The following is a 27245-nucleotide window of genomic DNA, read 5'->3' on the forward strand; positions in this document are numbered from 1 at the left end:
TTTCTGTGGGGCAGACAGATATATGGATTCCTGTAGAGGAGAGCCAGTCTGTTACTATTTATGCTTATGGTGGCACTCAGCCCTGCGGTTTCCGCACCTCACCAGGTACTGGCCTCCTGAAAAGAAAGAAAATCAACTTTGCCAAGTGCACAAATGCTGTAGGCAAACTTCACACTGGTCGCTTTCTTTAACAAGGTAACAAAATGCATTACTATTTAATTATGCAATTCCCAGCTTTTCTCCTGACAAAGCGAGGCCCCAGCAGTTATTGAAGAAGGGATTTGTACTGAGCCAGGGCCGACTCAATTTTGTGCAGTCCAGTGACATTTCCATCCACTCTTGTGCCCTACTAAGTAAAGGCAATTATTTCAGCCATTGCCAAAAAAAAAAAAAAAAAAAAAGAAAAAGAAATAAATTAGAGGTGGTGTTTATAAGACCACAACAAAGGTCGTTGAAACCTTGTTTGTGTAGCTCCTTGTGTTTCTCTGACCATGTGCCTCTCTGGGGCTCATATCTTCCCTGACTAACTCTCTGGGCTCCTTCTCATTCTTAGAAAGCATGGCTCACCCCAAGTTATTCTTTGGGCATCGGATTTCCCTGCGGTCTTTCCATTTAAGCCCCTTTTGTAGTTCAGGAGGAGAGTGATAATCTTGCTCAGAGTTCTTTTCTGAAAATGGAGTTGGTGAGTGATTTTCAGTGACATTTAAAAAAAAAAAAGCTTTGGCCTCACATCACTGCCTGTGTCTTGGAAGCTGAGTGACGCCCTCTTCACTGCCTCCCTGCCAACGTTCTCCCTACCCCCATTCTATGCATCCCACTTTATCAAGTGAAACTTCTTACCCCTTGTTCCCCCATGCCTCTACGCCAGCTGGACTTCTCCATAGAAAACTCTCCACCCATATTTTCTGCCAATGCAGAGCATCCCTTTATGGACAATTTCTTACAAGTTCCCTAGGAAATGGTTTCATACACCACTCTCTTTCCTTAGCAGTCAAGGGTTCCATGTGGATATGTAAGGACACACGTGTTATTTTATAGATAACTCTTTTCTTCCTTAAGAATATATGAGTTCCTGGGGCACCTGGGTGGCTCATTCGGTTAAGTGTCTGCCTTTGGCTCAGGTCATGATCCCAGGATCCTGGATGGAGCCCCCCCCATCGGGCTCCCTGCTCAGTGGGGAGCCTGCTTCTCCCTCTGTCTGCCTGCTGCTCTCCCTGCTTGTGCTCTCTCTCTCTGTCAAATAAATAAAATCTTTTAAAAATTTTTTAAAAATTAAAAAAAGAATATATGAATTCTTAAGAAGAATGAAGGCTTAATTTCTATTTCTTTTCACAGCAACTGCATGGTAAAATCTGTTCTTTAGTAAACATCATTGAGGATTTGCTCATATACTGAAGCCTATTCTATTTTGTATCTTCCAAACGAGCTTCAGTCCTAACTATCTACTTTAGAATTCTTGTTTTTAAGTTGTGATACTGTTTAAGTCAACTTAGTGTAATGGCAAAGTGAAAGTTAAAACTTGTTCATTTCTCTGAAGTAAAATGCTTACTTTTTCTATGCTTTTAATTAATATCTGTCTTATGCTAATCTGGGGAAGGTTCAAAATTAGCATTTGATTATAACTTAGTTACAAGCACAAATTATTGTATTTACACTTAAAGTGAAGAAGGCTTTAGAAACTATCTTTTTAAAAAAATTTATACTTTTGCTCCAGGTGCATTTTGCTGGTGTTTGTCCTTGAATGTGACCTTTGCTGTGTTAACTCCTCCCTGGTTTGACTTGTGTTTCAGTGAGGAGTGTTTTGGCTAAACCTGTTCCTCTTCTCAGTTCAAAAGGCCTTCCTCGTCCAGAGTGTCAGTGTGCTGCGAGGCAGTGATAAGGTACTCACTGTACATCCCGGTGACCGGATGACCCATAAACCCGTCATCCTCCTGAGCTCCAGAACACACTCATTTGTACTTGGATCCTGGCCTTAAACACGATTTCCCATACGCAGTCTTGATGTTTGGTTAAAACCAATAACCATCCATCACTTTCAGGCCGTGTCAGATCTGCTCGCGGCTATCACGGAATGAAATATGAGCGCAGCGTTTCAACCTAAGTGCCTTTTAGAGGTCCTGAAGGACACAGCTACAATATATCAGATGAATTCAAGGAGACCTCTCATAGGAGGAAGGCAGCCCGACGTTGAGAGGCGGGATGAAACCAAGGCGCTGATGCTATCTCCAAGGTCCTCAGTCAAAGTCATTAGGAACGAAGTCCAGCTTCTGCTTGGCACCTTCCTCCCACCTGTGAGGTGAACGAAGACCTTATTTATTAGTTCCTCCCTTTCTCTTCGCCTCTCAGGATTTTAGCTTTATCATCCACATGCTGGGAAAGCAAAAATAAAGTTCATCAACGGAAGTTAAATTCCCTCGACAGTCTAGAGATGGGAGGACTTTTGGAGAAGGCTAGAATTTTGTTTTAATCTCTTTCAACACTAAAACAGTTCTAACATACTAAGAATCTTCATATGTACTACTTTAGTCAAATGTTAAGAAGGAGAAAGAGTATTATCGTGTGCTATGATTATTTGGGGTTCATGAATATGAATTTAGTAAGGTGTAACCACATTAAAACCCTTTACGTATATGAAAAATCGTTCCAAATGGGGGATGCTTAATAGTTATTGAACAAAAATAGTTGATGGGATTCTGTAATATTGACACTAAAAGGAATTTTCTGGTTTTAAGGGAATAGTTGGATTCTACTTTAGAAGGTGAGAATATATATTTTTTAAAGTGTTGGCTACTACATCCAAAGATGATAATATTAATATATCATTACTAGAGAACATATTAATTTTGAGTTGCCTAGATTCTCAGGAGGATATTTTCAAGAACTTCTTTCATCCCTCCTGTGACTATTGGCATATATTTTACACAGCTGGCTGAAAGTAACCTACTGTGACTGGGGAAGACTGAGGAAGACCTGTGAACTTGGCTTCTCTAGCCCAGTGCTCAAAGCAAATTAACCCATGAAATTTCTCTTAAAACTGATCTAAGGCTAACGGCTGATGTTCTAGGAAATAACTGTTTCTTAGTATAGAGCTCTGATTTGACTCATAATATAAATATTTCTGGTTTATTGAGATACTTGTTTCGCTGCATCTAATAAACACTATTAGATACCTGAAAAGATGAGAAAATATTCTCAACTTCAAAATTGACTGCCAGGTATAGCAGGGGCCAGTAAAGTGGGCTTTCTTCCATTCCTTAACATGTCCTCCTTGATCCAGGGTTGGAAGAAGATTGAATGATAGCTCACTGAATCACCAGACCACAAGTATCAACCAAGTATTTATTAAGCACTTCATATATTTCTTGTACTAGAGTTTTTATTGAAAGATGGGATATAGATAAAATAAAGAGAAAAAAAGTGAAAACACAGTCCCTGTGCTTGTGGCTTACGTGCAGAGATGGGGTTTCCACATGTGAAACAACCAGAGAACAATTTCACAACCGCAGGTAAACAAATGGGGTGTTGGGGAGAGACATCTGGCCCCGCGCTCTTTATAGCTAATTCCAGGGGGGAAATAAGAGAAATGGAACCAACCGCTTCTGAAGGGAGCACGTCCCGGTCCTCTGGCAGCAAGGTGGAAGTTTTCTGCCAGGAGGGAACACTGGATAGGGGACTGTTTGTTTTTTCTCCAAACAGGAAACTCCTTCCATGCCAATAGTAGCTTCAAAAGGATTGCTGCAGCAGATGGAAAGAACCCATATGCATTCATGCATTCAATTAGCAGGGTCTAATTCAATTTGAGGATTAACCCTGTCATTAGAGAGAAACAAAACCTATTTAAGTCTCCCATCTATGGTTACACACTCTGAGCGCCATTGGCACATGCGGTGGTTGAATATTAGACCATTGTAGCATTTCATGGCCTTCCGATGCTGCTGACGGATTAATCCCAATGAGGAGGAGATCCTGGAAATGTGTGCTCTGAGCCCCCCACTCTGTATTTTGGCGAAGGAGGAGAAGTTGGTAGATCAGGTGGGAGGGATATGGGACTAGAATTTAGTCAGTGAGTGCATGCTTGACTGGAGGAGGAAAAAGAGGAGAGACAGTGGTTTTTTTTTTTTTTTTCTTACATCTGATTATTAAAGAGAGATTCAGGGTAAAGCTTACCTTAGACAGAATTCTTAGTTCAACTCAACAAACACTTGTCTGCATGATCTTCTACTTGCCTTCCTCCTGCTCCAAAAAGCTGATCCTTCAGATAAGCAGTTGTCAGCCTTTTGTATTTTTCTGCCGAGATACTCATGACATAAAACAGATGTCATTGCATGCAAAACACACATCCATAGAGGACATAGGTCACAAGGGCTATTGTTCATGGCCATTTCTCAATGTTAACCAAAAGTCAGTGTCAACCCTCTTACTCAAAGCATATCACAATGCAAGTGCATGATGTGACAGCCTGGATTTTCCAAAAGCAGTCACAGCATGATCTCCCATCCCACACATCCTTCTTGCAATATGACTTTGACGTTCTTTTCATTGAGATGTAGGGTCTGTGTCTTCTTGAATATGGGCAGACTTAAGACTGTAGCAGCCGAAGTGACCCCACATGATTTCCAAGGCAAGGTGACTTCCACGAGGCTTTCTTGGGATGGTTGCTTTTGAAAGCCAGTCACCATGTCAGGAGGAAGCCCAAGCAGCCTTGGAATGTCATGCGTGAGGAATGAAAGTTCCCAGCTGAAGCCAGGACCCAGTCTCCTGTCGCGTATAATCATCTTGAAAGTGGATCTTTGAGCTCTCAGTGGAGCTGCCCCACCTGATGCCAGGTGGAGGGGAGACAAGCTTTTGGCCAAACCTGGCCCAAATTGCAGATTTTTGAGCAAAGCAAATAATTGTCTTGTTCGAAGCCACTATGTTTTGGGATGATTGCAGCTCTCTGAGACTGCCTAACGGCCCTCCAGTCACAGAGAGCTGATACTGATTGGTGCATCATTATAAGAATAATCTTGAATTTGTCCCAATATATTAAAATCCCTCAGCATTTTAGCTATTAACAAATAATTTGGCACATAGCTTATTATCAGTTGTCAAAACCTCCTCTAGGCTTACATTAAAATGCAGAGGTCTTTCGAAATATCTAATTCCTCCTTTCTCTCACCTCATGTTGTTGAGTATGACTATGTAAAGTAATACTAATTACAGTCATTGTCATGAGCTGCTTCTCATTTATGCCTCATTAGCATAATTCGCAGTAGTTATCCATACCATTAAATGAGTGTTAGTTACCTTTGCTGTATCTGATGATTATACTAAATTCCGTTCTGGGGAGCTAAGCCTTCACAGTTTGTTGCTCATGTCCCATGACTGACTGCTTACAAAGTAGAAAAATTGGACAGAATGCTTCTGATAAGGAAAATGCAGGAAAGGCTCCACAGAAGTAGGTATCTAAAAGTAGGCTCTTGGGCAGCTGACAATGCAAGCCATCTGGTGACTAGGCAATAAGTAGCTGTGAATAAAGGAGAAGTAGGAAGATACCCATCGTGATCATATTAACGGAACTGTGAACGCAACATCTGCCCCGGGTGCACTCACTACTCAGCGTCTCCTTCGGCATCAAAAGAGCTGGACCTTCAAGCCCTAAATTGACTTCATTTTGTATGTGACGCATTCATGAAACTTTTATTTGGGGTTATTTGTTTTAGTTTTTGCCCACCTTGCTCCAGGTTCAAGGAGAAAGAGCACGGTGGAAGGAATTCTAACGTAGGGGTCAGATGCAATAACACTAAAGAAAATGTAAAAGAAACAAAGAGAAAAAATAAGAGTCTCTCTGTCAGCTGGATTGCTAACTATCTGTGTGACCTTGGAAAAGTCCACTTACTTCTCAAGCCTGTTTTCTTATCTATGAGATGAGAGGTTTAGGCTGGGGCCCAAAATAGCTCTGGAATGTAGAATTTGACCGCTCCTGAAGGGACAGTTCGGGGACATGCTTCTTGCTTTGCGGGTGAAATATTTAGGTGTAAAAAGTACACAGAACTTGGCAAAGCCAGATAAATATTTATGCTTCTCAATGCAGCAACTGATTTTTCCCCTAACCCAAGGCTCTACAAGCTATTCTTTGTTCAATAGTGGTTGTTTGTACTTTTAATTTTTTTCTTCCATAGTTCTTTGAAAAAGATTTCAGTGACTGCTATCATGAGTGGGGGTGACAGTTTGGAAATAGAATATTAATTTAAGAACTGAGAAATAACATGAAAGTTTCAACATTTTAAATAGACCTAAGTGTTCAGAGTTGAGACTACGATGTAGTTATTTCAGTTGATTTATTGAGAACTCATATATGTGGCTTTGCCAAGTCCTGTATACTTCTTATTAAATATTTTCGTTGGCATAGCAAAAACTGCAACTTTAAACTACCCCTCGGAAGTAGTCATATGCCAAACTCTACAGCTGTAATTGGCCTTAATGTAACCTTCTCATTTCATAGGTGAGACATGGTTCTTTTTCTGTGTCATGAGGTCAAAAACATCAGGATTCCATGGTGTCCTATACAGGAGACCGTAATGGTCAGTCCTCTGTTCCTTGAACTGATTTGAAAGGCAGAGTCCCAAAAGAATTGATGTTATCTCCATTTTTCTAATGAGAGAACTGAAGGTTGGTAAACTATAACTTGCCCAAGGTTGCAGCCAGTTCATGGTGTTCACAGAGGCTCACAGGCAGTCTGATTCTTGACTCAGTTGTGATGTATTCCTTCCTAATTTGAACTTCTTGCCAAAATGCCAGTCCCCTGAGAGGATGTTTGCTTCATACAGAGGTATCCCCAGAACCTCAAACAGGGCCTGGCACGGCCAGAGCAGGTGGCCAGCCAGTGACCCCATGGATTGTTTTGTCCCTATCCTGATTCCAGTGGGTAGCCATTGTTTCTTCCTGCATGATGCCTGAGGGTATCCAGACTGTTGGGAATCGAGGCCCAAAAGGGAGAGACTAAGAAGGAAGATGGTGATTCCTTCCCGGCAGTCCTGACCTCTCACTTCCAGGATGTTTACTGGATAGCAGTTTATTGGAAAGCATAGCACTGAAGGAAAAAATCAACTATTTCATATGAATTAATGATTCTGCTTCTAAGCTCTAAAAATGACAAACTTCTCAGTTCTCTACTCCCTTACCCTCCAGCCTAACTACATAAGTTTCTGTGACTTAATTGTCTAGGAAACTTACTATCCATCTACTCAATTGCCTTTATATCCCATGAGCAATTTGACTTCCCTTCTTTGCATTTGGGATCCTGATTTCCCCAGTTGGAAAGAGTTTTGGAAAAGGCAGGAAGACAAGCTTGGAGCTCAAGAAATTAATAAAGAATAATACTGTAATCATAACAACTCATTATTTGTTTTTGAAGCTTGATCTTTCGGAAGGTTATTATCTGGAGTTGGATACTAATAGATTCAAGCTTTCTTTATGCAGAGGAAATCTTAAACAGCAGTGTTCATGGGGAAGGACATTAATCAGGAAAGAGAAGTGAGCCTCGAGCCTAATAATGTTTGCATAATAGCTACCCTTGGGTGTATTGCTTGACTTAAAAATAAATATTCCCGCTTTCCATCTCCAGTACAATCGGAAATTATTTGTGGTTATGATTCTGTTATGTGATCCTTTACCTGTTCATGGGGACTTTAAATCGGGAGGCAGCTGGGAACCAACAAACACAGCAATGCTTGTGAGTGAGTCTGGGGACGTTTAAAGAGGCTATAATATGGGCAATCAGGAGAAAATGAGCAGATAGCAGGTCATAATTCTCTTTCCAGGAGGGAAGGGTGGGATCAAACTGGCATGGTTGACATTTATATGCTTCTCTGGTTTACTTTTACCTCTGCAATGGTTTCTCACCACCTGCAGGATAAACTCCAAACGCCTTATCTTGACAGAAGTGGTGCTCAGCAGGGGGGTTCCTCCCACGCTTATCTGCAACCACGCCCCACCTCAGGAAGGATGATACACAGTTCTTCCGTTTCCCTTAGACCTCACAACTTCACTTCCATGTCTTTGTTCAGATCCTACCTTCGTCTTGCAAGGATTTTCCTAATATTCTTTGCTAATTAATTCCACTTACCATGGAGGAGTTGGCTTAAACTTCGCCTCCTGCAAGCACTCTTTGAACTCCACAGCTAGCCAATAAGTTTCCCCCTCAGCTTCTGATATTTTTCTTTCTTTTCATTCTTACTCCCTTCTTTTCCTTCTCTTTCTTTTCTTTTCTCTCTTCCCTTTCTGGTGTTCCTCCAATAGACTCTGTCCTGGGGAATTCCTTTATTGTCTGATTTGTTGCTTACGCGCACCAAATTTCATTACAGAAGTGCTTTAAATGAATGAACTCACTTTTCTTCTTTTCTCTCTCTTTTCTCTGTTTCCTTTTCTTTCTCTTTTGATTTCTAGGAAAACTTTCAATATAATCTTGAAAAACTAAGCACTCTACTGTTTTGAACTTATAAAGCTTCTGTTTGTTGGTTTTATTCTTATGATAGAGAGATGAGCAGGACAGCTATTAATTTTATCTTACAAGTAAGAAAATTGTTTCAGAAACATTGACTTGTTAAGCTTACATGGCTGCTAAGTTAGAGATTAGAATTAGACTCTAGTCCAGCGCCTTTTTTCAAAAAAAGCATTTTGTTTATTTATTTTTAGAGAGAGAGTGCGCATGTGCGTGCAAATGAACGGCCCATTTGTCACTATAATGCACGTCGCTGTGTCCAGTCGACGCCTCTGTCCAGTAGAGCTCCACTAGCTCTGTGACGCCTGGAGAAAAGGGAGGGAAATAGTCTTTTATAGGTTATCAAGTTTATAGTGTTGTGGAAAGGCACTACATTGGGGCGCCTGGGTGGCTCCATCAGTTAAGCATCCAACTCTTGATTTTGGCTCAGGTCATGATCTCAGTGTAGTGAGATCAGCCCCACGGTAGGCTCTGAGCTCAGTGGGGAATCTGCTTGAGATTCTCTCTCTCCCTACCCCTATTCTGCCCCCACCCCCGCTCATGCTCTCTCTTTCTCTAAAATAAACAAATCTTAAAAAATAAAATGACACCTTAAGAAATAAAATTTAAGTTACTTCTAAAATTTTGTGCTGTTCAAGCCTTCAAATAATCTGTTTTTTCAGTAGCTCTAGAATCTAAGTAATTGTTTTTCTGAAGGGATCATTTCCAACCTAATGCACATGTTCCCTTCAGGAGCCAACACAGTCATTAGATGCTCACACATCCTGCCCTCTCTCACCAGTCCCCTCCTCTCCCTCCTCTTCTGCCTCCCAAGTGTGTACTTCGATTTTTGCCCCTGGAGCAACATATTTTTACAATTAGTTTAGGTTTCCTAAGACTTTGAGTTCTTTCTACAAGAGTTGCCAGTGGATTAGATGCTGACCGCATGGCTATTTTCTTCAGAACATAAAAAAGCATACATGATCCTTCCCCGTTACCTCCAGTCCTCTTCATTTCCGTAATGGTAGGTGTTTGCCTCTCATTACAGAGCAAAACTATTAGTGAGTTTTGGAACCCCAAGAGGACAAAGGAGAAGGAACTGGAAAGAAGGGAGCAGAAGCAATCATGGTTAGGCACCCAGCTCACCTCATAGATGACTGAGAACATCCATATGATTTCCTCGGTCATTTCAGTCATTCTGTAAGATTTAGACTTGCTGGTTGACAGATGTGGAAACCGGGCTCAGAGGGCTTCCATGATTCACCCACAGCTTGTGTCAGAGCTAAGATTTGAACCTAATCTCTGAGGCTCCAAGCTTCACGAGGGGGTGTCCAGGTAGACTCTAGACTGATGGATAGAATGGGTGCCCAAGTAGCGAAGGGATGAAGAGAAGGCTTTAGCCTGTTGCAAGGTTCAACCTTTGGCATGCTTCTTCCCTGATTCCTGCCCCAAATGTAGACTATTTCTGCAAAATATGGATCCAGCCCTTTGGGATATTTTAATGAGAGGGTCTTCTACTAATGGGACATCTCTCTTTTGTCTTCCACAGCAATTTTGCAGGCAGTAATAGCTGGTGATCTTATGAAGGTAAGATATCTTCCTACCCAAACTTTTGGTGATTCTTTAAGAACTTTAACATCATCGCTCACCAAATTTTCATGATCTCTCGTATGTTATGCAACACTCCCCTGCCTGGGCTAGCTGACTTGGAAGGGGAAGGATGCTCTTGTGAGAACTGGACAGAGAGGGCCAGAGGAGCCTTCACAGCATCTCCACATTTCCTAACAGCGGAGAATGTGTGCAGGGGTACCATGCTGGTTGTCTCCATGCAGTGCTCACCTTGTCCAGAATTCCTGCTCTCTAGAAGCTGATATTTGCAATTTAAAGGTTTCTTTTTAGACAGGTCTTGAAATGAGTGCATCTGTAAGAATTATCTGGACAACACCCAGAAATAGATTTTCCAGGCCAGAGCCTACAGCTTCCAGTATTATTACAGTTCTATACTTTGGGGATCACAGTTAACCGAAAGAACATGTTCCGTCTGATCTCCCTCGAACAGTTTAATTCATGCTTGTGTTTTCTTAGTTCAGAGGGAAGGAAGTGGTCGCTGCTGCCTCGAGAGGGAATGCACATTCTGGAGTCAGACTGCCTGGGTTCAGATCTTGGCTCTGCCATTCACTGTATGTGTGACTCTGTAGAATTTTTCTCCCTGTGCCTCCATTTCTTCATCTGTAAAATTGAATAATGTTGCCTCTCTCCTTTGTTGTGAAGATCAACCATAACAATACATGAAAAGCTCTTAAGACTGTTTTTCTTACATAGAAAGGATGCTAAAATGCTAGCTAGTCATGTTAGTCTGTTTTTTTTTTAATGGACATAGTGGAGATGCAAATATTTGTTATAAAGTATAGCATAAAATATAGTATAGCCCATGAGTATTCTAAAAGCTATATTCGGTCTCATGTCATTTTCAGGCATTGGGACTCATGACTGCCTGTATATCCCTGTATAACCCACATTGGCATTGATCTGCTGTATAATATCGACACCTGCGTAGGGACAGAGGTTCTGCCTTACTCATGAGCCTGTGGAGTATGGTACCATGGCAACTGAGAAACCAAAAGCCTTAAAAGAGAGCTGGGAAGCACTGACCTTGCATGCAACTTCTTTTGAAGCACATCTGTTCAATCAACTGAGAAACCGTTGTGCTACAATGTTAACAGGTTACTAACAGGAAAGACGTGGCGAGAAGGTTGCAAGCACCTTGATAAACGGCCATCTTTAGACACACAGTCCTGGAAATGGTGCCCGTGGCATTGTCTACATCTAGGAATTGTCACCCACAAACAAAAAGTACTCACCAAGCGGTGTAGCTGGGAGTTTGGTGCTGTTGCCCAGCAGTGGGTTGAACCAATATTATCCTGTGCTCCCTGATTCCTGTCCTTGCAGAGCTTCTAAGCCAAAACGTGTGCAAACTACTATACATTTGAAATCTTTTTATTTCCTTTTGCATATGCTTTTTTTGTCTAGACAGCATATTTTCCAGGTCCCTGGGTATACAACTCCACTTTTTTTGTACTTAATAGAGAATTATTTGAAATATGGGAAATTGCCATATTGCATTGGTTGTCTTATTACGTTCTCTGTTACAATCATTTCCTAAGTGCCTAAGAAATTACTTAACCTTGTTTATTGAGAGATGAAATACAGTGACTTAGTTTCTCTTTCTCTCTTTCTTTCCCAAGTTTTTCTTCCCCTTTTCTTTCTTCTCTTCCACCTTCTTCTTTTTCTCTGTTCCATGCTGAAAGCAGAAAAAAAAAATTAGATATTAAACTGTGTATGTGTCTGTAAGAGAGAGAGTACACAGCAGACAGTAGAGAAGCGAAGACCCCAGGAACCATTCAGTGTGAAGGCTGTGGGGAGTGGCTACTGTGCAACGGAGCTGTCTAACACACTCACAGACTAACTTCACGTCCACAGTGTACAAAAATCCCACAGAAAGGCAGCATCCAGACAGCTGATGGATTGGGTCTGTGCTACTCCGTTGAGCCCAAATCCTTTATGGATCTGCCTACAAAGAAAGGGAGTGTCATTGTAAGATGGTTGTTGAACAGTACTGGATATGCTTAGATTTTTTGTGGAAAATAATTAGCTACCTCTTGCTATCCTGTAACCCAGTAGTTTAGGGATTAAAGCCGCCCTATGTTCTTTACTTCCATTCAGCTATTCCTTTTTGATCTATTTTCTAGAGAGCGTTCCCTGACTCTTTGTTCACCCCATGATAACCTCCTTATGTTCTTCTCCATTCCTGTATGTGTCTTTGACATCTGTCTTCCCCACGGATGACGAGGTCTTGAGGCCGGTGACCAAGTCCTATTCATCTTTGTTTCCCTGGCATCTGGCACATGGCGGTTCCATGGTTGGATTTGAGTGAAATCATGAACTATGAGTTACTTTCTTTGACCTTATGAGACGCTTAATTTTTTTTATATATATAACATACAATCTAACTTCTTGGTGATAGATCCATTCCTTTTGCTTGGTACCTGCCGGGTTATTGTGTTCTTCTTTGTCCTAAAACTACCTTTTAGAAGTTCCAGCAAGACCCTTTTTGTTCTGATAGACTGCAGTTTGGAGAACATGGACCCATTTACACTTTCTGCAACGTGCAGCATTTCATGAAATCAGACCACATCCTCATTTCGCCACATGAGTCTCAGGCTGCAAAATCTGTTGGTGGTTTTCCAGTCTGTTCGCATAATATAGGTATTTTAGGTTTCTCCTGCCACATTTTCTAAATCCTTTGGGTTCTCATCCTGTGGATCATCTCTAGCCTCACTGGGCATGGGTGGGATGATTAACAGAAGGCGTGCCGGCTGGGCTGGAGATCTGGAAGAAGAAGGAGGCCGTACACACGTGTGCCACCATCTCCCACGGGAAAAAGGGGAAGCAGCTTCTGTATTTGGTAGCTAGGTTCATTAGAGGTTGGAGAGAAACCATAGGTAGGAAAGGAGCTTAGCTACCAGACACCAAGCTATTCCTGTCTCCGGCCTTAATTACTCTTTCACTCAAGAGGAAGCCGAGCCAACATAGGAAAGCGTTTCTTCTCTTTGCTGCCCTTCACTCTCTTGGGACAGCAACCAGTGCCCAGAAAAGAAAAAGACATCAAACAGAAAAGAAATAACATTCAGCACGTCTCAGTTTCCTCGGGCTGCTCAGTGCCCACAGACCCTGTCCGGAGTGAGGGGAGACACTGGCCAGCTATTCGAGCACTAACACAGTCCAGGAACGTTGCTTCGTCCCTTCTCTGTGTCCTCTGAGGCTAGAAACATTTGTGGTTTGCTCCATTTCTCTTATCACCGGTTAGCTGTACTTTCCCTTGTTCCGGACTCTGCCTGAGCTTCTTTTCCTCTGTCTCTTTCTCAGCTAATGGAAAGCTATAAAAATGGAGGCAGTCTGCTAATTCAGGGGCCGGACCACTGCTCCCTCCTTCACCACGCAGCCAAAACCGGCCACGGGGAGATCGTCAAGTATATTCTGGACCACGGTAAGTAGGCGCAGCGAACCTAGGGTCACCTATCCGTGAAGTAACTGAACTAAGTGGGCTCCCTCCCCGGCTATCTTCAGAGCAATAGAAAGGCTCCCCACCTTCTAGCCGACACCCCCTGTGATGTGAGGCAGACGGGACCACAGACCGCTGACCCATGTGGGTCACCGTGACCGAACAACTCCTAGAAATAATTCTCATATCAAGGTCTTTGCTGGGTATCGGTGAGCTGATTGATTAAAAAATAAAAGACAAAAACACATGCGTCCTGACATAATATGCTGGATTGTTTTGGGAAGAGCTTTAAGTCGCCTGGTTCGGACCAGGCACCAAATCCATGTTCATAGCTGATCATTCTGAGGATAACACGAGCACATTTTTTTCCAGCTTTTAGGCTTTTCTCTCTCTCTCTTTTATTTTTTTCTTCTGCTTGAATCTCATTCATCTTTTCAACTGAAGCCACACTTCATTCTCTGAAAACATCCGGGGCTCTCATGTCTTCTGTGGTTAGGTAGTTGCTAGAAGTAGTGTGTATCCTACCATCTTCCTCTCGTGGCCCTTTAGAGGCGTAAACACAGGGATAGATTCCAAATCTTGACCATTACTTTCAGCTTCCCATGTTTATTAGTATTTCTAGGAATTAAGAACAGGAGTAAATGGAAAAATCTGCCTGGCTTGGCTAGTTTTGAAGGGGGGAGGATGGGAGCCGCCTCCAGTTCTGTGAGATGTAGGTACACGGAGATCCTGGAAGATTTTCTGTGAGCCCTAGCAGCGAGGCTGTGACATCCATCCAGTTTCAGCCTGGAAATGGTGAGCGTATTAGTAGACATGCATATTTCTTTTCGCTCCTCTTTTTTTTTTTTTCCTTATTTTGAGGGAAAGCGAGGAAGAGAGAGAGAGAGAGAGCATGTGTTTATGAACGAAGGAGGAAGGGAGAAAGGGAGAGATGCTTAAGCAGGCTCTATGCTCAGCACAGAGTCCAACGTGGAGCTTAGTCTCACAACCCTGAGATCGTGACCCGAGCTGAAATCAAGTCAGACCCAGATTAACCGACTGGGTCACCCACGTGCCCCACTTCCCTTTTTATTCAGTTCAACAAACATGTCTTTGAGTTATTCAACAAATATTTGTGGAGGGCTTCACAGGAGCTAGCTGTTATAGACCGTTGTATGTACACACACACACACACACACACACACACACACACACACACACACTATTTTCAGGCAATCGAGGCTAAAGAATATATAATCTTATGTAGAATTAAATTGAAAACAATTCTATATAGATGTTTTCAGTCCATTGCAAAGCCACAGGTAGATATCCTAGCTACCATGTGTCACACACTTTTATTTCAGGTGCTGATACTAAACATCCTATCATTTAATCTTTAGAAAGACCTTGCAAGGTAGATATTAGACTGTCAGGTACAGTTGACTCACCTTGCTTTGTCTTCAGTTCCTTCTCACCAAGATGAGTTTGCTTGAACTTTGGCCTGAGTGATGGGGGAGAGAACAGTTTAGGACAAGGAAAGCATGTTAAAGCAGGATGGAGATCATTAGACCATCTCTTTCCCCCTTGTAGGCTGGGCTGGACAGTCCCAAGCCAGTCTACGCTGGAAAGTCTAGGGGGTAAGCTGTATTCTTGGTGCTGTGTCTGGGATATGCATCTTTTCATCTCCTATTCCCCTGTCTGTTCGACCCACTGCAATGAAAGCATTTGAGGTTGGTGGGGAGGGCAAGACTTACAAAGCAATGGTGGCGTAAGTTCTGCTTGCCTTCTTCATGAAAAAAAATCATAGATGGTTTTTCTTTCCCATAGTGACTTCTCCAAAAGCTGGTGAGAGGCAAAACCAAATGTTAGAACCACCCCCATAGAGAGCACATAAAGTCACAGAGCTTCTGTGATTATCTTTCTCTTAATCACAAAGATCTCAGGATTTCTACCACACAAAATGCAGATGAGCTTTAGATAAACGTACTGTCCGTTTACTTGTCTTTAGCTCACTTTAAAGTACTCCTGGTTGCTGTCTTCGTGATCATACTCAATCCTTTCTTCCGAGTTTGTCCTTTACCCAATGAGATTGAATTCTTGCTTGCACACCTTAACCTGTTCAATAGCTACAGACCCTCTCCCGAGCTAGGTGAGATATTGGCCATCTATTTGAGTGCTAACACTATTTAGGAACCCTCTCTGTCTGTCTCCCTCCCTCCCTCCCTCCCTCCCTCCCTCCCTCCCTCTCTCTCTCTCTCTACCTCTCCTAAAGAGCTAGTGTCCCCCCCCCCCACAGAGTTCTGGAAACCTCCCTGTATTAGTTATCTGTTGGTGTCTTACTTGGTCTCACTGATGAGGCTGCAGGGAGCTGCAATTGTGATTGAATCTTTATTGAAGATGGACTCCCCCACATGTTTGGGGCCCTCAGCTGAGGTGGCTGAAATGGCCAGGACCCCTGAGCCTCCCTTTTACCTGTTCTTTTATCCCAGGCTTCTTCATAGTATAATAGTTCTAGGGTTCCAGGTGGGTGAGAATAGAAGCTTCCAGATGTCCTGAGGCCAGGCTGGAAAGTTCTGCATTATCTCTGCAGCATTCTGTTAACCAAAATAGGTCACAGAGCTGGCCCTGACTCAAGGGAGGGCAAAATGGCCCCCACCGCCTCATGAAAGGAGCTGCAAATAATCTGTGGCCAGATTTAACCTACCATCCTCCCTCACTTACCCTCTGTCTTCTTCAGTTGAAAATGATGAGCTTACCTTCTCATTATCCTCAACTATCGTCTTACCTGGAATCCCCTGCACCTTCGCTTTTATATTTTCCTCTGGTCCTGGGTCCTAAGGTTGATTAGCAACAATAATTCTTTAAATTTGCAAGTTCTTCAACAACAGCAGTTCCCCCCCACCACCTCTTTTAAGCATAAGTATGATCTGTGCAATATTTGGGACATACTTATGCTAAAAACAAAACCAAATCCCTCTCTTCAGTTGCATGTCCCCAGGGGCGTGAGTGATGAGGCATGAGATGGTATTAGTCTAAAACCATAGATGTTCACTTCCCCCACTACTTTTTCCACTGCCTTAAATAATAGAGCCTCTAAAAGGTTGCAGTTTCTAACCCCACCTGTGGATTGGTGCACGCATACTTTGCCTGGAGTGAAATCAAGCTGGTACGTTAGTCTCTTAGTGCTGTAACCAAAGCCTGACATGCCGGTACTAAAGCCACCTCTCTTCCATCCCCAGCATCTCTTGCAAAGGGTGAATCACACAGTACAACTCTCTCTGTCAAAACTGAAGGACAGGAAGCAATCTGTTAATTTGGGGGGAGGAGGGTGTTTATTTTTCCAGCTTTTTTGGGGCGGTTAGATTTTATAAATTAGTTGGTTTAGTATTTGTGATAATGAGAAAAACAACTGGAGATTCCGGCACTCACCTCTACTTCCTTCCCAGGCAAGCAGTTCCCATGGTCATGGTCACAGTCAAGGTCACCGGAGGCATCTGATTTCCTCCCTGCCTCGCCAGGATCTCTCATTGGCCAGTACATACCTGAGAGAGAGACTGGAGATAGGAAGCACACTCTGTCTTTCTGTGTGAAAATAAAATCTTACTATGCTCTCCAGTCCGAGAATCACTGCAGGTTTGAGGGATGACCGTTGTAGCCTTTTGGTACTATGTCAAATACTGGGGACCAACTCGCAGTTGATTTTTTATTGAAACCAGCATTTATCCACCTGAGAGGCACTGTCAATTTCAGCCTTAATGTTGATCTCATTTCTGCTTATTCAGGAATATGCATGCAAATCTTTTGACGTAGCCCTCCTAAGTCACCAGGTTCCCCAAGAGCTAAGCGCTTCTGCTCCCCTTTTTTACTGTTGCTCTTTGTTTTAGCATCTTTAGTCGCTGATACCAATTTATATTAGCCTGTGCATGCTGAGACTGTAGATGATTTTTTGCAGAAAAATTTGTCTCCTTTAAATGATAGAAACCCCTGTAAATTACAGCGTTCTCGAATGCAGGGACAGCTCATGGGAAACACGACCCTCTCTCTGCTCTGTAACGATCCTCTTAATGTGACCCCTGGTCAGTGAAATAATCTCTCCTAATTTTATGTCATGGCAGCTCTAGAATCCCCTTGGTCAAGGGGATCGGACAAAGAAAATAGTCTTTTCCAGGAGGCCTCCGTGAGGCTGGGATTCAGGATGTATACCAGACTGTGGCAATGTCTTTATAAACCAGCATCAGATTTGTGGTAGACAAGTCTGATCAATTTGAATTCATGCAAGTAGGAAAAGAGTACAATTTTACACTGTGCCAAAGACGGAGAGGGGCATTCCTCCCAATCTCGAATGCTGCAAATCTTTTGAAGTTTTAGTTTCTTTTTTTTCCTTTAATTCGGTTTAAGTCTTTCCTGTGGCTTCATATGATATAAATCGTAAAATATGTTCAAAGACCTGACTGTAAAATACCTTCCTGACAAGGGTTCTGAGAAATCCGTGGGCCCTTTTCAAGGTGCCTGAGAGCGTAGGGGCTTGTCTGTGCCCTGCATCCTTGCTCGGGACCGGAGCCCCTCTCCCTCTGATTTGCCCCCCTCTTCGCTGGTTATTTATGGTGAGCAGTGGGGTCCGCAATCAGGAGGGCCCCCCCCCCACAGGAGTCCTGAGAGATTAGTTGTCTTCCCAGCCAGCACACTAAGCAATGTATTTCTCATCTAAGCACTCTTTTAAAACCAGGCTGTGGGGCGAGGGGCAGGAGTGTATGGGAGACGCTGAAAAGCCACAGGCGGCTTGAATTTTTCTCTGTCCTGCATCTTCTTTGGGACTTTCCCTGAAATGCACAGCCTGCTGTTTTCCTTTATGAAAAACTGGAATTTGGGCATTGGGAGGGTTGCAGAGAGAATGGAGGAGGAAGAGAGCTAAAATTCCACGGGGACAGGGTGGAGAGGGAAGGACACTGAGGGGTTCCAGCCGGGTCCCCCAGTGGTTCCTGCTTTTCAGCTCCTTTCAACCATATTTTCTACCCACCGCCTCCTCCCTCCTTGTACCCCTCCAAGAGACTTTTGTGTTGTTTTAGGCTTTTACCACCCCGCACATTTCGCTCCTTTGTTTTTATTCTCCCCGCTCCCACCCCTTTGCCCCCCTACCGTGTGTCCTGATAGAAATCTCACTCATGCATTTCCTTTTTGATTTCAATGGCTTATTTTGTCTTCCCTCTTTTTCTGTCTCTAGCCTTTCTTTTCTTTTTTTTTTTTCACCTCCCTTTTTCGGCCTCTGGTCCCCAAGAGAAACGACCACCATCCCGCTGGGACAGGATGACGGTGCTGTTAGAGTTCCCAGTGCCAGCTCTCCCCACATCTGTGCGGCTTTTGTCCTGGGGCAGAGGAAGATTTGGAATGGTCTGCTGGCAGCGTCAGGGAGACTAATGGGAAATGAGGTCCGGGGAGAGAGAGGCCATGGAGAGGTGGAAGGAATAGCAAAGGGGATTTGGATGACTTGGTGTGGGAAGCAAGCTAAAGGCTGCATGTGACAAAAGACACGTCATATAGAATGCAAGGACAGTACTGATGACAGGGTTGCACCAGCAAGAGCTGGGCTGTCCAGTGGGAGAGCCAGTGGAATGAGCCCCGGGCAGCAAACTTGCAGTTCGGAAGGTTGACTGCCTAGCCACGCTGTTCACTTTCTCGCATTGGGAGATTTGTGAAGTTTGGCTTCCTTTCGCATTCCCTGGCTTTCACCCGAATACTGATGTGTATATCCTCTTAATACATTTTCCCCCTTATTTTTCAGACCATTTCCTTTGTAGCACAGTCTTTCGAATCCATGTTACATTTATGGATCCTTCAGTGAGAAAAAATAGGATGCTGGCTGGGATCCGCATTGATTTGCATTCATTAAAAAAATGAATTCTACCCCCATGAACTTTTGAGAAAAAATATTAGAGTGATAGTCACTGCTAACTTTTATGGTTCTAATTGCTTTGTATGTATGAACATATTTAATTCTTAAAACAATCCTACATAGTGAGCTCTCTTATCTGCAGCTGACAGCTGAAGCGTAGTGATGTTAGGTTACTTGCCAAGACCCCTGTGTAGTATATGGTCATGCCCTCTGTAGTCCTAAACCCGGAGAGGGCAGTGAAACACGATAAACAACCACAATGCAGGGTAGATCCATGTAAGTATTATATGCAGCGTCCCAGTGACAGCTGGTGCAGAGCTGTGAAGGGGCAGTGATCACCATCTGCCTGTGAAGGTTTCATGGAGAAATTTCCACACGTGCCCCTTCCATTGGGATTTAACATCTGGTATAGGTCAACTGTAGGACTGCGTGTGGACATTGTAGCAAACCTTAGGAGGGACAGAGAACCAAGACGTCCTTTTATATTCAGGGAATAATTGTGAGTTCACTGCTCACAATATCATGGTATTCCTTCCAATTCCCTTAGGGAGATGGCATGATATCCACAATCAGACCATACGCATACCTAAAATATACAATAAGTCCTAGACCCCCAAAGTTTCACCATGGATATAAATTGGAAGAATTCCATCATCTTCTCTTTCTCTTGGGCTCTCCCTTATTAGTGAGACTCAAATTAACTTTCCAAAAATCACAGATGCTATTTTTTTAAAAATACTTTTTCCTTTAAAGAGTATTTTTGAGGTCTCTGTGGATTATTTTTTGTCTCTCTGGCCATGCCCCCTTTCTCCAAATCATAAGATTGGAGAACCACTGCTACTAACCCACACAGGACACTACGAAACAGCACAACATACCGTTGAAGGAGCTCCCAGCAGGTCACTGGCAGCACACATAGGGAGGGAAACTCCAGCCTGTTCTTGGGGTGCAGCTGGCACGCAGGCCTCTTCTTATTTCCTCCTCCGCAACCCCCTCCCGCCAGCATTATGCAAACACAGTCATTTTAAAGCAGGTTAAAACATTATTAGAAAATGTACCTGTACTGCTAAAAATAGCTCCGTATTCCCGCCCGTCATCAGTTCGCTGCCACCCTTGCCTCTTCGTTGGCGATTTCCCTGACAGTGTTCAGAGCGTTCTGCTTTCGTGTGTTTCTGCGTATTGATGGGAAGAGGAGGAAAGCTTGGGTTGATGAAGCCCATCATTCCAGAGCCCATTCCATTCCCAAAACCTGTAATTGGGGTTTTGTCAGATTTTAATTAAGAGCAAGCGTATCTCAATGTAGGAGCAGCACCTGTCCCCCTCACCTCTGCCAGCGCCGAGGATTCAAAGGAGAGAAGGGGGAAGTGATAAGCAGCCACAGGCTCGCCTGACTCATCAACCGGATAATCGGCTCTGGAGTTGTTCTGGCTTGGCTGCGTTTATGGTGATTCTTGTAAGAAACTTGAGGAGCAAGGTCCCTTCTCTTCCTTGTCTCCACTCTCAGAATGTCAAGCAATTGCATTTTAGCGCAGACTTAGCTGGCCCACAGCCTGTCACTTACGTGCTGGCGTGGACCCTGGAGTCCGCGGACCCACTGTGGGGGCAGCTCTGGGTGCCGAATGAAGGGCGAAGGGGGTGAGGCCTCTGGTGCCTGAATAGGCACGCACTTAGCAGTGACTGGTGGGAACAGAACTGCTGCTAGAGCCGTGGGGCTGGGTTGCTCCTATTCATGGAATTCCTTTCCAAATGAATGGCTCCAAAGGTTCGCTGAGGGTGGCAGGCACGCTCCTTGAGGACTACTGGATGCTCTAAGCCTTCTTGTTCTGACCTTGTGGAGAATGCCCTGCCAGCAGTGGAGGGGGTCTGGAGTACTGGTTCTGAGGACATCGAATTTGAGTCAACAAGTGGCTTCTAAAGTAAATGGAGGTACACGCAGAGTCCAGCACATTTCCTCCCTCCATGGATGTTCCGCATCTCGACTTAGTGGAACCTGCTGAAGCCAGAGAATAGGACGCTTCAGATCTAAACTTCAGGCTTCGCATATAGCGAGCCAGTTCCCACTTTAAGCACATAACTTATATCAACGTATGAAACCTTACAACAGTCCTGTGAGATAAATATTATTAATCCCTCTTTAATGTACATGGCAATTGAGAGACTGAGAGATTAAATGACCTTGCCCGAGACCCAGTAAGTGGCAGGTAGAGACAGAATTTTGAAGCAACGAGGTTCAGCTCGAGAGCCCATCACTGCACCAGACTGTCTTGCACTTCTTTGGGTGTCTGTTGGGGGCATTATCATTCATGTTTCCTTAGAACCACAAGACTGAGGAACAAAAATAAGTGAGTTAAGTCTTCATTGAACCTTTAATGTAGGACAGGTGCTAGAAAAATAATAAATGAAAAATAATATTTTTACACGGTAGGGATTTAGTATAACTCATTTAGGGAGACAAGGCATACGATTGAAAAGCAAATACATAATACAAGGGTGGAAAGAAGTAAGTGTTCCGGGAGTTCAGAGAAGGGATAGATTCTTTCAGTCAAAGCTGGTCTTTTCAGAAGACCTTGTCACAGACTGGGCTTTACAGAATGGGTAAGATTGAGGCATGTGGCTGGAAACGGAAGGCTGTTCTGGATCGGGAGATTGGAGGGAACAAGCTCTGTGAGCTGGGAGGGCCCGAGAGATAGGCAGGTGATGGCACCAGTTGAGCTGAGATGAAAAAAAATGGAACGTGGAGCAAATAGAGGAAGGGCAGTTCCAGGTGAAAGACTGTGAACTTCCATGTTTGCACACTTGGGAGTAAGCAGTCAATATGCTGAAGTGGAAACCTGGAAATCTGAATGATAAGAGACCTTTTCATTTTTCTTAGTAACTGTTTCTGTATGCTAATTGTGCTCTAGGCGGAGGCCAGTTAGGAAGCCTATTTGTCAAATCGGACGAAGAGGAGAGACGAATAGGGCAGAGGGTGCAAGGGAAGGTTGACCTGGCCTAGATGGCCAGTAGAGGTGAAAGAGGGGGCCGCTCTTGGATGACCAGGAGGATTGTGAATGTCCCATGACATCTCAGTCGTCTTCTTGGCCAGTGACTTTCATGGTTGGCAAGTCCTAACCTCTTCCTTTTCTTTTTTTTATATAATAAGTAATCACATAAACAAATTTTCAATGATACTGATATCCAGCAAGACAGAGAGCAGAGCAACAGGATCATATTTCTAAAGACTAAAATGCTCAGTACCTAGAAGTGCGTTTGGCGCATCCAAGCACATTTATTCATTAATTCAACCAACCATGTAAGCATCTGCTTGGTACCAGGCTCTATGCCAGGCACCAAGGAAGGCTGTAGTGGTGAGCAAGGCATAGACCACAGCTCAAGGGGTTTACCAGAGTCTAGTTGTGGAGAGAGACAAATCAGCAGGTGGTTTTATTATGGTTTAAATGTCATGATCATTGAAGTAATTACATATCCCCACCTGTCTGGGACAGTCTCGATTTGGATGATAAATTATATTACCCTCCCAATTATAGGACATAGGGTTAGTGTACAAAGTGAGGGGGCACATGGGCAGGACATTTAATGCAGTATTTCAAAGTGGGGGTTGTAGAGGGCTTTATGGAAAATGCGTCTTAGCTGATACCTGCAGACTGATTAGAGTACAGGAGGGTCGGGGAGGGAAGCAGTGGTGCAGAAGGTGGCATTGTTTGCAGATTGAATGACTTAGTTGGTGAACAAATACAACATCATCAGTGCACAAACTCACCAAACATCTCAGTTCCTAAGGAAGCATCTATTATCATTTGGTGTTTATGCATAACATTTCTTCCAGGTCTTGGAAGAGAAATTCTATGAAAAATATAATTTTACTGTTTCTAAAATATAGATATTGGACTGGATGATATCTATGGTTATCCTGTAGCTTTAAAATGGTACTGTATAAAACCCCATCTCAAACAACCTGCCCTGCACAGTGATAAACAATCCTTAAAGTCCACTGAAGTGTCCTCATTCCCCCAAGGTAACCACTTAGTTATTTCTCACTTCTTCCATTCCAATTAATTTATTTCCTCAACTTGATTGAAAGCTGCTTTAAAGGCAGAGGCTATCTCATTCCACACATATTGGTTGGTTGGTGGCGGTTGAGAGGTTGGTGAGTGGGAATAGAGAAATCCTTTCTTTGGGGGGGGGGAATGGGAGGTGGTCTTAATAACCCTTTCACCAAATAACTCTACTCTATTCAACTTTCCAAGGCGTTTTACTTCTGTGACTATAAATTTTTTGTTAATGGTTAGCTTTTGACCTTACTTTTGACGGGCATCTTGCTTTCCTCTTATTCAGGACCTTCCGAGTTACTGGATATGGCAGACAGTGAAACGTGAGTGTTGCCTTTCATTATTTAGTCTAGATCATTTTCTTTAGAAAGTAGCTAGGAGAAGAATATAGTCTATAGAGCATACAACAGATAATTTAAATGTCGGTGATAAGAAGTTCACTTTCGATTGTATTTATAACTATGCAGGGCTAATCTTCTAAATCAGAAGTTACACAATAAAAATTGACGGCAAGAAGCATAATGATTGCATGCGCGGTCATTGCTATGCATCCCTTAGGGCTTCCGACAGGCAAGGTAGTTTTGCACTGGTGCATGTTGGACCACTGAGAAGTCTAAATAAATACATTTACCTTTTTTATTTACTCTTTCTCAACTGGGGTTTGTAAGAAAATGAAGTCCTAATACCCTGCGGCGTCCTTTGTTTGTAATGAAACCTCTATCCCGGGTCTGGAATGGAGCAGGGTATATACGACCATGGGAGAATTAAGAATATAGTAATTCCAATCTTTTTTTATGTTCTGTGATTCAGATGAGAAACTCCGGTTGAGAAAGTCATCCTCTCTAGGGTGGCCCCCAAAATGATAATATTTGTTTTCAACTTTTTTATTCCTAGGGCAATAAAATAGCTCCCACTCCCTTTGTTCCTTTTGTAGGAACAAAGAGAGGCAACCCGTCTCACCCTGACAGCCATATAAGCACTATAAAACTTCAAAGACATTTGAAAAGAGATAAAGATGGATGGGGAGTAGCTAAGCTGGTCTGGAGGAGGAAAAGTTGAGATGAATAGAATAGAAGCTGAGTGGGAAGGGTAAAGGTCTATAGTTATGACTTACTAGACAGGTAAGACACCGTCCGTTGTGACATAGAGTTTGTCCACATACCACATCCTATTGGCAAGGCTGTCACTTACCCGTTTGTTCTAAGGACCGCACTTGATTTTCCATATGCTTTGGCATTAAGCATCTTTTTAATTTTGGACTCAGAGTGGAAATCTCCTCCCTGGACTGCCAGTTAGAAGGGGTGGAAATAACTGCTTTGCTTTGCCCTCTTCCTCTACTGGGTGGCCTCTGGCCAACAGGGGAGAGCTCGTGTTCGCAGCTCTCCCAGATGTCCTCTGGGCTGCCCACCCCCTCCCACCAGCCATTCACATGCAGTCAGTAGGTATGGGGGCTTGTGTTGACCTGGTCCTTCTACGCTGAGTCCCCCAGGGTACTCCACCGAGGGCCAGATGGTGGTCGGCCAAGCACTTGTGGGCGGTGCCTGAAGGGCTTGTGCTTTTCCAGCCGTACCCCGTGTCTGCTTCATCCGGTGCCCCTATGTTCTGCCCAAATGTATCCACAGAGAAAATTGTTCCTCCGTGCTCAGACCCATCTCTACACACCAGTCTGTTTCACAGTGCCATTGAGTGTTACCTAAATCAAGCGTGAGTGGTTGAAAACAAAATCGCTCAGCCTAGTTAACACTTGAGAGACAAGCGATTGGAGTCAGATATTATGGTTCATTGATGACTAACTGAAGGCATTTTTAGACACCCTCTCATCCAGCTCCCCAGCATGTGCCCAGCCGTGGTCTCAGCTGCAGATTGGGAAGGAGGCGGTGGAGCACAGAACCTCAGCAGCAGGGATAGGAAGCTACCCTCACCCCTTCCCTGCCGCCTCCACCCCCACCCCCACTCCCACCCCCACCCCCTTTATGGGTGGTTTCCCATTTCATCTTTGATTTAGGGGTGAGACGGCACTGCACAAGGCTGCCTGCCAACGGAACCGGGCTGTGTGCCAGCTTCTGGTGGACGCGGGAGCATCTCTGAGAAAGACTGACTCCAAGGTAACTTGATGAGCGAGTGCAAACATCCTCCCACTGGGCACGATCACCGGCCCCATCGCCTTCACTTGTGCCCACAGCAAAGGCATCCTTTCTCTGCTGATGGAAGTGCCTGGGGCTTTGGAAAAAGGAGGAAAAAATAAAGTGCTTCATTTAGAGAAACTGTAGTTTAAATGTATAAGCACAAAGGGAAGGGTGTGTGCTTGCCTATGGGACTTTATAACCCTCTGAATGTGCTGGCCTTGGGACGTTAGGGTTGTCCCCACCTCCCTCCCCCCCCAATGCCAGCAGCCTAGTTGCAGGGAGGTGAGGTTCAAAGCCCTAGGAGAGGGGTAAAAGACATGGGCCTGCTCCCCAGAGCCCCTTTGGAATTTCTCCTTTAGCGACTTTATCCAGGGTAGCTTCAAATCTATGGTTTACCTGGCCCTGTGTGTGGGTGCCCAGGTGACGAGCCGTCACAGTGAGGAGAGCCTGGAGTTGGAGAGGGTTACAGTCTTAAATCCAGTGCATGTATAATGGCTTTTTTATTTTTAAAGGTTTCTTCCTACTTATTTTCTTATATTTTTCCCTGAAAGTTAACCCCTGAAGTTAGGGTGGGAATTACAATCATCGATTCGGAAACTGAAACCAAAAGTAAGCTCTACGCCCTTAGACCAGGAGCTGAGCCCAAATCCAAATTCAGCTCTTTTGACACCCAGCCCAGTGTTGTTCCAGGAGATGAGTTGTTCTCATGTGGTGACAGAACACCCCACTGGATCCAACGGGATGAAGTGTGGCAACAAAGTAACAATGTGGGGTTTTTTTCTGTATGGTTTGTATAACATCTTTGCCTTAGAGCGGTCCCCATGGCGTCGTGACTTGAAGTGTGGTTGGTTTCCCTGCAGGAAAAGGCATGGCAATGTGGATTTAAAGCGTGTTAATGTCTTAAGGAGAGGGCCGTGAGGCCAGAAACTGATAGCGTGACCTACGTGCCGACCTTGACCGGGAAACCGCCAACAGGTAGAGGTCAGGCATCAGGAGAAACTGCTCAGGAGCCCTGAGATCGGGCTGCCCCGGGAGTTGTTCATTTACAGAGAGCAGCGAGGGAAGGGCTGAAAGCTGGAGCAAAGGAGGAGGGACGGACTGCAGCCCCGGAGAAGGGCAGGGCGGGCAGACGGTTCCCGCGGAGCATCCGTGCCACAGACGAGCCTGAGGAGCTCCGCGAAAGCGCCCTGGGTAAACGCTAAGGAAGGACAAACCATTCAACTGTAGAGGGTTGCAGAGGAGAATTTTAATATAGAGAGGAGGGTTTCATTAAGCTAAGGCACTGAATCACCTTAGTTTGGGGCAGATGAATGTAGCCAGGGAGCACAGACATATTCCTTAGAGGACTTGAGCCCCATGAGACTTCTTTAAGGGACGAGCAACTGCTGAGGTGCAGTGCTCACCCTGGGGTTTCCTCAAACTGCAGTGAACACCATAAAATAACTCCTTCTCCCACGTGGACCGCTTTTCCTTCGGACCCAGTTCTGAGCCAGCCGCACTGTGTGATTCTCCACGGCCCCTGCAGCCCACCAGCTCCCTGCTCTCCGCCCGAGGTCCCCTGCCGCCTGGCTTCCTCCCGTAGGCTGTCGGACGAGTTAAGCTGTGTCTGTTACCTGTCTGGTTAGCTAAGTGGGTGTAGGGTTTCAAGTGGCAGAGAAGTGCTCCTGTGATGTTCTGC

General features: G+C 44.1%; 1 protein-coding gene across 2 annotated transcripts in view; it reads left to right on the forward strand.

Moving 5' to 3' along the window:
- DGKI (diacylglycerol kinase iota) overlaps nucleotides 1-27245 on the forward strand; it is a 422277-nt gene that overhangs the window by 382268 nt on the left and 12764 nt on the right. For both annotated transcript variants that reach the window (XM_087860802.1, XM_045792572.2), the window contains 4 exons: nucleotides 10011-10048; nucleotides 13388-13508; nucleotides 23728-23764; nucleotides 25447-25546. In XM_087860802.1, the coding sequence (XP_087716928.1) occupies nucleotides 10011-10048; nucleotides 13388-13508; nucleotides 23728-23764; nucleotides 25447-25546 (296 nt within the window). The remainder of the gene's footprint in view (nucleotides 1-10010; nucleotides 10049-13387; nucleotides 13509-23727; nucleotides 23765-25446; nucleotides 25547-27245) is intronic.

The sequence above is a fragment of the Ursus americanus genome, chromosome 3, assembly GCF_024610735.1.
Source record: "Ursus americanus isolate L20-20 chromosome 3, mUrsAme1.1.p, whole genome shotgun sequence".
In the NCBI taxonomy this organism is placed as follows: domain Eukaryota; kingdom Metazoa; phylum Chordata; class Mammalia; order Carnivora; family Ursidae; genus Ursus; species Ursus americanus.